Source organism: Quercus suber, unplaced genomic scaffold (assembly GCF_002906115.3).
Source record: "Quercus suber isolate HL8 unplaced genomic scaffold, Cork oak 2.0 scaffold_441, whole genome shotgun sequence".
NCBI classification, from domain to species: Eukaryota; Viridiplantae; Streptophyta; class Magnoliopsida; order Fagales; family Fagaceae; genus Quercus; species Quercus suber.
In genome coordinates this window covers 169,155-182,080 of record NW_027069892.1, presented here as the reverse complement: position 1 = coordinate 182,080, position 12,926 = coordinate 169,155, and the positions used below count along the sequence as shown (strand labels likewise).

General features: G+C 34.0%; 1 protein-coding gene across 1 annotated transcript; it reads right to left on the bottom strand.

Moving 5' to 3' along the window:
• Nucleotides 1-10,455: 10,455 nt before the first annotated feature.
• LOC111996301 (3-oxo-Delta(4,5)-steroid 5-beta-reductase-like) lies at nt 10,456-12,114 on the bottom strand. The gene is made up of 2 exons (XM_065762087.1): nt 11,237-12,114; nt 10,456-11,051 (listed from the first exon to the last, which is right to left on the bottom strand). The coding sequence occupies exons 1-2, from the start codon at nt 11,910-11,912 to the stop codon at nt 10,594-10,596; spliced, it is 1,134 nt and encodes a 377-aa protein (XP_065618159.1). The 5' UTR covers nt 11,913-12,114; the 3' UTR covers nt 10,456-10,593.
• Between the last annotated feature and the right edge of the window lie 812 nt (nt 12,115-12,926).

Genomic DNA, 12,926 nt, shown 5'->3' with positions numbered 1-12,926 from the left:
TAGACAGAGAACAATCCCGGCATAAGGTTCTATTGGTGTCCCAATTATTGGGTAAAGTTCGAGTTCTTTTTATATCTCCTAATTTTCTTCTTTAGTTCATTTTTATAGTGGGCTAGGTTGATTTGGTTTGACTTGGGTTCAATTTCAGGTTGGTCGGATGTGCAAATTTTTTCAATGGGTTGATGATGAGATTTTTTTGCGTGGTAAGGTGCTTATCGCAAAACAGAGGGAAACCATTCTCAGACTCGAGGCTGAGGTATTAATTTGCAAGAAGAGGGAGAAGTGTTTGACAGTGTCTTTAATATTAGCATTGGTAATGTGTGAGATTTGCCTTTGTGTGATTCTAGCTTTGGTGGATTAGATGGGTGAGTTATGGTGTAGGCAGGGTTAAGGTAGAGAAATGAAGTATGATAGCATGTCTTGTATGAAGGTTGGGCATGCTTTTTGTCAGTGTGTTTCCATATTGCATTGTGGAGCAGTTTATGGAGTTATGTATCCCAATTACCTTGTAATTTCAGTATGAATGAAAAGAAGTTATCATGGATTGAAATTAAAGTATTAATATGTTTCAATTAAATTGTTCATTGTTAACTGGTTTGTAATGGATGAACATAAGTTGGTCATTGTGTGTAATGTATTGAACTTAAGCTACCAATTCTGCCAAACTATGTGATACTAAGCAAAAAGGCTACAATATATACATGATAGACAAATCCAACTACACATTCGGGGAATACATGAATCTGTCCAACACACAAAGCATTAAGGCATTGACAAATTCCAACTATATACTCAAAATACAAAATCTAACAAAGGTTTTCAAAGTAAATGATAACAACATTCCCTACAAAAAAAAAAAAAAAAAAAAAAACCATATATTGATATCAAGCATACAAGAAAGCTACATAATTCAGCCATAGTTCAGGCAATAAAAACAAAAGGTGATTGCACCACAAATTACAGTACTTAGCTGTCACTGTTCAGCTCTACCAAAGTGTACATAATTCAGCCATCATTACAACCACAAAAAGGCCATTTCTGCCTATTACAAATTTTCACATTGACTACCCAAAAAAAAAAAAAAAAAAAAAGAAGAAGAAAAAGCGGACATTGCTTAGACTTCACCAGCTTATGACCTTGGACCATGTGCAGATGACTGGCTTTCAGCAAACCTCAATGCTTCTTTGTACCTTAATGCATTTAGAGTCTTACTTGTGACAATCCCCTTCTTTCTCTTATTTGCATTTCCATGGATGTTTATGCTTGGATTAGATGTTGTAGTGTTGGGGGGTGCATTGTTCGTTGCTGGATTGCTAGTTGCTGGTTGCTAGTTGGGTTGTTTGTTAGTAGGTGGTACCCTTGTAGTATTTGGCTCATTGATGGTCACTCCTCCACTTGGTCCACCAGTATAGACCCTGTTAGTCGTCTACAAACAGCATATACAATTAATTTAACATATAAAAAAAATTGAAAACTATAAACATGCACAAATGTCTATATTTTTTACCTTTTTTGGCCTAGGTCTCCTTTGGTTTGGACCACCACTAGCAACTGTAGGTAGTGAAGAATTCCCCCCAACCCCACCTTTGTAACTTCTTGTTAGGACATATATGTTTTCACTTGTTAAGAATATATGTCACTTATTTATGTAAATTGGCTAATCCTTTGACAAAACGCACTCTACTTGTAATTGAGTAGTTCTAGGTGTTTTTAATACTTCAAGAAACAAGGTTTCAAGATCAAGTGTTGAAGTCATCAAGTTTGTCCAAGAAAAACAAGCTGAAGTGCAATTTCATTAAAGCTCTACACCTTCTCGATAGCTCTTCGACAACTGCTATTTGTCGAGATTTATAAAATCAAATTTTCTGATATGATTTCTTGGGATCTGTGAATATGTTTTTGGACTTTCTTTTCTCCTAACCCTAAACATATAAAATGATTGTTTTAAGAGCCGTCAAACTGTACACAAGTTGCACAAGCATTGAGCAAACCCTGTTCAAGCAATTTGTGATCAAAGATGAAGTTCTTGACCTAGTTCATCTTCTCTGAAGAAGTTGCTGTGTATTTGCACCAAAGGGTTTTGTGACCAAGCATCTTCCTGATCTTCATCGTGTAGGATGAATTGAAAATTTTTGCAACCAACCTCTCCTTCTAAGTTGGTATTTGAAGTCGTGTACTGGGATCCGCGCATTGGTTAGACATGTACTTGGGAGCCGTGCATCAAAAGGGGGAACTGTCACTACAGATCAAGTCCAATTGGGTATTGGGGTAAGGGTTCAACTGTAGGTTAGTAAGGTACTTGAGATTCTCTTACTTGTAACTGCTTGTTGTGATAATAGTGGAGTTTCGGGAGTAGTGACCTGAAAATCACTCGGTGGGGTTTTTGCCGTCAAGTTTTCCCCATTTGGAAATAAATCACCGTATCATTTAATTTCCGCTGTATATTTAGTTATTTAGTGATTTGTTTGTGCTACCACGCGTTTGCATGTTAAATTGTTTAATTAATAACTTGGCTAATTAATTAATTAATTTCTATCACAATGGGTCAATTCAGTTTGTGGCCTATCACTTCTTTTGTTGTGGCCTAGTTTCCCACATGATGCATCTCTTGGCAATATCTAAACCCTTACTATGACCCTGACTTGGTTCATTGGGTTCCCTTGCTCTCTTCTTCTTGGTCTTGCCAAGTCGCTTTCTCTTTATGGGAGGTTGCATAGGTGAGAGACCAATTGGGGTCCACATATTATGACAATTTATTGGATCAATGATGGGTTCATAGCATGCCTTGTATATGCTGACTTTGTAACGATTATTAATATACTTCTCAGCTCCTTTCTATTGAAGAATATGCAAGAAATTGCATGGAAGTATGGGATACCATTGATGTCCCATTTCCTACATCTACATGTTCTCTTAGGTAGGTCCACAATGAAGCTTTGTTGTCCATTCTTAATCTCAAACTTTGTGTCAGAAGCCTAACAAGCCAACCATCTACTACTACCCATCTTTTCTCTATGTAATTTTTTTACAGACTTTTGGGCATAACTCAGACTCTACCTTTAAAATACTAAGTTTAAATTTTTGGGATTTGTTTATTAAATACAATCTGATATCTTCAAGCTACAAACATAAACAACTCACATATTAGTGCATGATATAAAATATACAACTCACACCAGCATCCATTTGATCTGGCAATTGCACCACAACCTTATTGTCTTAGCTGTCACTACTATCTTCACCCATACCTCTGGTTGGGGTTCATTTGTCTAGCCTCTTCCACATCACTATCCTCATCACTATCATTACTGTCAATGGTGACAGCCCCATCCTCTTGTGGTTCTTCAACAACTAGTTCCTTATCTGGTCTCTTGTATCCAAGTACTTTAACATTTGAATCGCTTTGGTTACCATTTACATTAGTGGGAGCATGACCTTTACCATCAAGATTGCCATCACCAGTACCCATAGCACTCTCATCATGATCACCATCCCAAACACCCTCATCATCAACACCACCATCCCTATCACCCTTATAGAAGTACTGATGACCATTAAAATCATCATCACCATCATAGAACTCATCATCATCATTAGAACCACCATCTTTATATCCCTCATAGAAGTACTGATGACCATCAAAATCATCATCACCATCATAGAACTCATCATCATCATTAGAACCACTACTACAAAAATAGACTTGACCATTGTAATAACCATCATAAGCATGTTCAGGTTCACTAGAACTGTACCCATCAAGTTCACTAACATCCAAAGGCTCTACATCCTCGGGCTCTATAATAAGATCCAGAATCACACCGTTACCACCATTAATAAGGATAGGCTCATGTACTGGACGCTCTACATATACGTGAATCTGTCCATGACCCCTCACCAAATTAGTCATTAACATTGTATCATGATCATCATTAATCAAGTGGAACTTCCTACCCTCCTCATTATCCCTAGGCATTTTGTACCACAACCTACTAACAGATGCATATCAAAAATCTTTACAGATAGACTCAATTTCTCCCTTAGACCACTTATTAGGATCACAATCATCTATTGCCCCTACATCACCCTCTACATACTCCTGAGGATTTCCACTGAAGTACCCACCATGATGCACATACAAAGTAAAGAACTCGTCCATTATGCATGCATGAAATATATATATATATATATATATAGTCAACATATTTTAATCTAATAAAGACAAAGCTCAACCAAACAGTCAAACATGCACTGACACTATACATTCAAAACAATATCCTCCAACATGGAACATAAAACAATATATATATATATATTACTGATAACAAGGAATGCACATGGACCACCTAGATCCCTAAAGGTTTTTTTTTTTTTTTTTTTTTTTCAGACAACATTATACAAATAAAAGCATAATAAATCATTAAAAGTGTGGTCCCTGATTAATGAGAGAGACAGATATAAATACATAGAGACAGAGAAAAAGCGTTAAAGGTTAGAGAGAGAGAGAGAGAGAGAGAGAGAGAGAGACTGAAATAGAGAAACGTTTTCGAACTTGAAACTTTGACTCTCAAATTCTTAGATGTCAGATTCAAAACTTCAAATGTCAAATTCTCAGATTTGAACTTGAAACTGTGATGTTCTCCCCTCTTCAAATCACATTATCATTCCTTCTTCATTTTGATTCACTATGATTTTTCAGGGAATCGATATCTCACTTCACCAATTAGGTTTTCAAGGAAATGGGTTTGAGTTTTCTTAGGGACGAGGACGACGAAGAAGTGTTGATTTGGGGATTTTAGGGTTTAGGTGAAATTTGGGGGTTTTAGGTCTGACATCAATGAAGGTAGTTGAGGAGTGAGGTCACGTGGGGGGCTGAGTGGCGAGAAGATGACGTGGTTGGGTCATGTGGGGGTCACGTGGGTGTAAATGGTATACATAGGATTAATCTAATATTATTTACATGGGTGGCCTTGATACGTAGGACCTCCGTTTTCCACGTAGGACTTTTCTATTAATGGGTTAATAGTAGGGACTAAAACAGGAATGATTTTCTAATTTCAGGAACTAAATTAGACGCAAAATCAATTTAGGAACTAAAATGTGAATTGACCCAAAATGTAGGGACCAAAAATGTATTTTTCGCCTTTGATAAATTAATGCTTAGTCGTGGCATCTCGTTATAAAAAAAACAAGAGATAAAAGTGACAATAAATGGGTGTCATGTCATGTCATGTTTTGTTTGTTGTTGATTAGAGTGACATAATGCTATGACACATAAAATGACATTTTTTACACAACTTGTCATGTGGTGAGTTCGTGTAGGGACACACCTCTACTACTCACAACTTATTACATGACAAGGTTTGGCCAAAATTGTGTCTTTTTATGTATTCTTAGCATTATTTGAGAAACATGTGGTAAACTAGCCCTGTCAATATTATCTCAATTTGTTTTGTTTCCTCCTTCTGATACATCTTCAATTTTGTTTTTGTTTTTTATTTTTATTTATTTTAATAATAATTTTATAGTTAGAAAGAGAGGTTTGAATTTAAATATCTCATTTGAAAATATAGTAACTGCCAATTAATTGAGCCCTTGTTCTAAAGGCCTGGTTGATGTATGCCCTTAGGACATATATTAATTATGCCCTAAGTAAATGCCAATTTTCCTTGCGTCTTTTATTGAATTTGTATTATATTTATTTTACTTTTGTACGATTAAAAAATTTGTATTTAATTATTACTTGATAAATTTATTTGTGTTCAAGAATTATGCTTTTTACATCATTACATGTGAATGTGCAATTTATGAATTCAGGTTAAAAATGATATTATTTTAGATTAAAATGCTTTTTATTTTTAAAGATTATTAAAGAAAATTTTTATGCTTGTTTATACTTCATTATTATTGTATGGACGCAATTTGAATTCTCAGCTCAAGGGATGGATGGGTCTAGGATCAAAAAGCCCAATACAATGAATTTGTAGAGAGTGGGTTGGAACACTGGGCTTTAATGAGTTAGACAACAAGAAAGATAGATTCAGATGACAAGAAAATGAAGATAGACTGGTTTAATCTACAGAAAATTGTCCTTGGCACAATCCGAGGAGATCAGTTCTTATATATTTCTTCTCAAGTTTTATTACAAGTTCAACATTTGATTGCTACAGTGTTTTTCTCTTGATTTTCCAATCCCTTTCTCTCAGGGCCTTCCCTCTATTTTATACTATCCTCCTTTCTTTATTTCTACCCTTCACGTGTAAATTAGATTGTTAATCCCAATCCTTGTCACATCAGCCATTTCCTGAAGTCTTTGGGGAGTAGTTGTAAGGTTGAAAGTTACTGTTCAGGTATCATTTCCTTATTAATGCGGTCGGAGAGTTAGCTGCAGAGTATTTAATGCAGTGGTAGCAACTTTTCTTTAAATATTTTCCAGCTCCCATTTGTTCTGTATGTTCACAGTGCACATCCTTATCAATAGAACTTCTTGGAACGTCATTCTAGATGACAGAACACACTCTCCCTAAGCTTTCATAGTCATATAACTTGCTCGTAAAGTTCAAAGTCTTATATTTTCCTTACTATTGATCCATCCTCGAACAACTGAGCCTCCTCGGATAAGCCCAACGCCCAACATATATTTTGGGCCCTTCACCCCTACAATTATCTATTCACTTTATAAAAATTATGGACATTCATTTGAAATTTATTTAAATTGCTTTAGATAATTTTTTTAGTAAATTTTGTTATTTTTACAAATTCCATACATTTATTTGGATTTTAATTTAATATTAAATTAATTATAACATTATAACAATTTGACCTTGGTCAAACCTCGGTTTGACTTCAAAAATCTTAAACATTTCCTTTTTTCAATTCATTGAATGGTTTGGATTTAAAAACTATGATATTTTTTTAATGAGTAAAATGAGGGATACTATGAATTTTTAATTTTGTTACATAAACCTTTATTAGCTGATATGTCACCAATGGTCATTAAAAAAAAAAAATTATCATATCTTTGAAATGATACACTAATTACATTACTTATCGCATCATTTATAAAGTTTTTTTTGGTTAATAAAATCAGCAGTAGCACTAACATTTTCCTTCTTTAATAGTCAATCTAAACTTGAAGCTCAGCTTAATTATAAAGTTTACGAACAGTGGTGCTCGATATGCCTAGTGAATCAAATTTCACATGGCTGCTAGTAAATTTTCAAAAGTCAATAAAGGCTCCGGAAAACTCAAAGAGAAATTTCATATGGTTGTTATCTGAATTGGCTTTACAATCTGATCTGAAAATGATAGAAAATGATGGTAAGTAAATGCCGTACAAAGACGGATTCATACACCAAGTGAGCACGCACAACTTATTCGACCTATGTGATTGTGACTTGTGAGCAATTGACGAAAAGTAATAAGGAACACAAGTTAGCCGGTTGTGAAATTGGACCGTAAGCAAGCCAATAAGTTGGTTTAGTTTGGGGATTTGAAACGAGTGGAAGGGCTTGCTAATGAATGTTAGGTAGACCTTATATCACTTTCATAGACTTTAGTTTCATCTCTAAACTTTTTTTTATTTTTTATTTTTCTAAATAAAAAAGAAGGTCTATATTGTGGGCTCATTGACCCCATGCTGTGTAACAGTAGTGGATAATATCGTGTATATCACACGGGGTTTGCTGGGACTATCGCTCAAACCACTCATCTTTGAGTGCTAGGACAAAGACTCCTATCATCAAGCCATACTGCATGTGGTTTTCTTCCCTACTAAACTTCTTGAACATGTAATATAGACTATTCTGATATGGCCTCCTACCTAGGTAACACTACTGTCAGGGGTGGCTTCAAAAAAAAAAAAAATGTTGTATATATTTATAATATATTTTTTTGTTAGTTTAATACTTTAACTTATTCTTAAAATATTTTTTGCACACTCTAATTTAAATCTTATACACTCTTACTACAAGTATTTCCAATTCTAAGAATATGAGTAAGTGTTTGTAAACTGTAAGTGTCACTCTTTATTATAAATTTATATTATATGTGTGTAAGTGTGTCTAATATTAATTGTGTGTATTACTTTTTGTTATAATGTTATTTGTGTGAATAATGATGTGTGTGGATATTTGTGTGTCTACAGTATAAATATAATATAACTTTATATAATTTAATAATTAGGAAATAGAAAAGGGTTTATTACATGTGTGTGTATTGTTTTTTTTTTTTTTGAGAAGCAAAAATGAGGGTCTTTATGGTCATATTACACCCCCAAGCAGGGAGCCAATGGCCTCGGTTAGGGAGTTCGTAGTCGGTACCCGTTCTGTACCCTCTGTGTGGGAGTCACCTCACATTTTTTTAGTACACCTCACCACTAAGTTTACCCACCAACGAAAGCCTGCAGGCAGCGGGACTCGAACCTAGTTGTGTTGCACGAAGCGTCCGAGCCTTACCCACTCAGCCAAGCCCTCGTTGGCACATGTGTGTGTATTGTTATTATGTTATAAAGTTAGAAAAATTCAAGAAGAAAAATTGTAAAATTAGTGATTGCTTAAGCATTTAATTGGTTAAGTAGACACGTAGTATATTATTTTATGTATAAATGAGTATGGTTGTATGTGTCAATAATTAATACAGAGCCAATGATTTAAGTTTATTCATTTAGTTTAAAATATTTTTATAAAAACTGTGACAAATTAATAGATAATAAAAATTGCATAAAAATAAAAATGTTAGACAAATTTAACAAAATAAAATGGTTATAGTTACCCACATTGGAAATAAATACTTATAATAAACTATCATGTAACAATTCAAAATTTGAAAACTTATAGAAAAAATTATAAAACTTTTTTTTTTTAATTATCGATAATTTGATATATTCAAGTTCTCTCTTTATTAAGAAAATTTTAATTTAAGTTTCTTAAATATCCTTACAATAAAATTGCCGCCACTGACTACTGTTACTTAGTATGACTTTTAGCCAAAGTGACAAAACTATGTTCAGGGCTGGAGGTAGACGTGTCAATAGTTATAGCACTCCATTTTAGACTAAGAGTTTTTTCCAGTATCTGACTAATTGAGTCAATCCGACCAAGTTGATCCAGCCCAACCCATTCATAAGTCTTTATTATAAAATTTTTAACTTATTTTTAATGTATGTATGTATGCTTAAGTTATATTAAACTTTATATATTATAGATTAAAATGCTAATAGTATTTTATTTTAAGTATTTTTACTTTCCAATATTTTTCTGTTGGATGCATTATTCATCAACTTTGACAAACAATTTTCAAATATAAATGTTTTTAATGTCAAATCTAACATTAAATTTTTTTTTTTGTTGTAATTTCATTATTGATTTTCTTCATAATTAATTACTTTTTACTTTATCTAACATGTTATATTTTATTCCTAAAGTTGTATATATTGCATGAGTTTGGTTTGATTTTTTTTCCTTTGACTTTTTAACGTATTTGCTTATGTATAGGTTTTTAAAAGCCTTAATATTTTTATTAAGTGAAAATATAATTTTGCCAACTTTAAAAAAAAAAAAAATCCAAAAGCGCAATAAGTTATAAGTGTTTAAGTTTATTTCATGTTTCATATATAACATGTATAAAATTTTACGAAATTATTATACTTATGAACTAGTATTAATTTTCTGACTATGACCTTAATAATTTATATACTATTCCATTCTTTTTTTTATTTGTATTGAAAGAAATACAAAAAAAAGTAGTTATTCAGAATATTAAAGTTTTTTTTATGTGAAAACAACATGGCAGATTCTAGGTTAACCTAACTTGTCAAAGACTGGGAAAGGTTCATATAGTAATAACAATCCATAAGTTTATGGCCCATACCCAATCTCACTTGAATTCAATTAGGTCTAACCTGAACTCAGTTAACCCAACTCGAGGTCTAGTTGCGGGGCAAGTAGTCCTCCAAAAGTTTGAATATATCTTTTTAATATACGGAAAACCCTAATTTAAAAGAAAATCAAATCTCCTTTTAATTACAATCCTAAAATTACAATTAAACAAAACCTATGATCTCCCCAAGCAATTAAATGTTCAGAACCTAAAATTGGGTACCTTAATTTCATATAATAGCCTTCTATTTGATTTGAAAACGTGATCAGATGATCAAAAGTACAAATTTAAAGTAATAAATCTCATAAATATAGACTTTTTTTCTTCGAGAACACCTTAACGTGGCTATAATTTGACAAAATTTAGAGTATAACTATAACCAGTTTTGATTTAGAGCATTTTGGCATATTTTTTGTTCAAGTGTAAAATAGTAAATGTAAACAAGCGCGGTATGAAAAGATATTTTCAACTAAACCAATATCGTATAAAGAGAAGTCAGAAGCTCATATAAGCAAAATTCTATAAAGTATACATACTTTTCTAATATAATGAAGAACTAATAATGAAGAAAGTTCATTTACCAAAAAAATAAATATATATAATGAAGAATGTTCTTCACCTCTGGATAATACAACAATAGTAGAATCTTACACCAAGTGAAACTTCAATCTGAGAAATTATTTTATTACATTCTTTGCAATCATGATTTCGTAACTAGGGTATTATTTTCATGTCTCTTAATCGCCCCACCCACAGGCCAATACTCTTCAATGTATTGGCATACCCAAAAAACCCAAACTCACGACTCTTGTTCATGCTACAAACATGTGGAAAATCAAAATGCAAAGCTGCATTGGTTGCCTCTGGACAAACAATTTCCTCCATGTTGGTCTTATAGAGCCCATACTTTTCAACGATCTCATCCCACACCCTTCCCTTCTTCTTCATCATCCCAACCCAATCAAACTTTTCATTCTCATCAAATGGCATAAACTCAACATCAAAGACCTCACAAAACACCTTCCATAAGCTCTTCCACGTATAAACATCACCATTGGTGCAATTAAAGGCTTGGTTCTTGGCTCTTTCCGTTACCGCAGCCCAAATTTGTTGCTCTGCTAACACACGTGCATCTGACATGTCACAGAAATTCTCCCATGTGTATTTTGTGCCTGTTAGAATTATTATTATGTGATTAAACTCATCATCTCTTAATACCAAAAATTTATCATGATATTAAAGCAAAAAGTCATGAGTTTGATCTTTGTTTATACTTTGCATCTCATTTAAATTGTTAAAAATTTCATGTGCTGTGCTCTATTTATTAAGGGAGAGTAGTAGAATTATAATTAAATACCTGGGTACCGAAAGGGCAAGCCTTGGTATTTACAGATAGTAGCATACACGCATAGAGTCAGCAATGCATTGTAGAAGCTCCTTGAGGATGCACCAGCTATTCTAGAAGAACGGTGCACAGAATATGAGAATGATGGAGAGTATGAAGCCAAAAGGTCTTCTAAGGCATAATAGAAGTTAGGGTAGGGTAGTCGAGGCATGTCCTCATGAAATGGAGGTTCATGATGCACAAGTTGGGTTCCAAGAACTGGATCAAAGATCGGACCCATGTAATGTTTGGTTCCGGTTTGCAATGTTATATGACATAGCCGTGAAGGTGTGGCTGATTTGAGAGCTTTGATAACATTTTCAAGCATGGTAGAGTTGGCAACAATGTTAGATTCTTCGTTTTCACGGACTTGGATTGCTACCCAAAAGACATGGGTGATTTCATGGGCTATTGGGGCTAGATGTTTGAGTGTGTCATCAAAGTCTAAGGCGTCAAAAGTTATGTAATGGTCAGGGGTGGAGGAAGGGAACCATGTCGGCTTCGGGCGGCGAGCTGAGCCGTAGACTTTCCAGGGACCACCAAGGGCTGTTGGACTCTTTAAAGCTTCAGCCAAGCTCAACCCTACCATGCCTGTCACTCCCACAACCAGTGCTACTGGTGTGTTAGTGGTAGGGACCTCTTGCTCCATGAGAGGGAGAGAGAGTTTGATCTATTGGATTTGGGATAAGATATGAGTGGTGGAAGGCGTTGTTGTTTTTATATGGTGTTTGTTTGGCGTCAAAAACTCAAAGAGAAATTTCATATGGTTGCTATCTGAATTGGCTTTAGTAATCAGAGAGATTTTTATAACCTTTTTTTTTTTTTTTTTTTTGAGAAAGGAGATTTTTATAACCTGATCTAAAAATGAAAGAAATTTTTTTTTTTTTTTTTTTTTTTTTTTTGAGAAAGGAGATTTTTATAACCTGATCTAAAAATGATAGAAAAATGAAATGAGCCTAGTAAGTGAATGATGTACAAAGACGGAGTTATATACCAGTCAGTCAGGTCCGGTAAAAAGCCCTAAAACCGGTTAAAAACCAAGAAAATGGGTCAAAAATTAGGGTTGAACTGGGAATTTAAAAAAAAGAGTTCAGTGATCGGTTTGGTTTTTAAAAGTACGGTTCTCGCGGTTCTCACGGTTCCTTCTTTTTCAGCAAATACCAGCTGAGACTAAAAATTTTGCCGGCATGCACTTTGGATTTTTTAGATCTGGAACCAAAAGATTTGTGAGGAAAAAAAAAAAAAAAACTGAGAAGAAGAAGAAGGATATGACAAAGTAGGATCTTTTCAGATCTGGAACCAAAAGATCTCTCTCCTCTTTCAGTAACATATTAACTTACAGTCTCTCACTATGCAGCTGCCGCCGCCAGAAAGTCACCAACTCACCGCTACGTTGCCGGAATCCCATTTTGCCAATCTTCTTCTCCTCCCCCTTCGTTAAATAACCCAGACCCTCTTTCTTCAGTTCTTGGCTTTTGTTTTGTTTTGTTTTAGTTTGGCTTTTCCGTTTCTTTTGTTTTGTGCCTTTTGTTTTATGTGCTTGACAGCTTGACCCAATTACACCTCTAAGTTTTATGTGCTTGACAGCTTGACCCAACTACCTCTAAGTTACAGCCCCTTTATTTATTTATTTATTTTTTTTGAGGGAAAGTTACAGCCCCTT

Excerpts from the sequence above, each read along its gene's own strand:
- LOC111996301 (XM_065762087.1), bottom strand. The coding sequence starts at position 11,912 with ATGGAGCAAGAGGTCCCTACCACTAACACACCAGTAGCACTGGTTGTG. Across the intron at positions 11,052-11,236 it reads CTTGCCCTTTCGGTACCCAG|GCACAAAATACACATGGGAG; the intron begins GTATTTAATTAT and ends TAATTCTAACAG.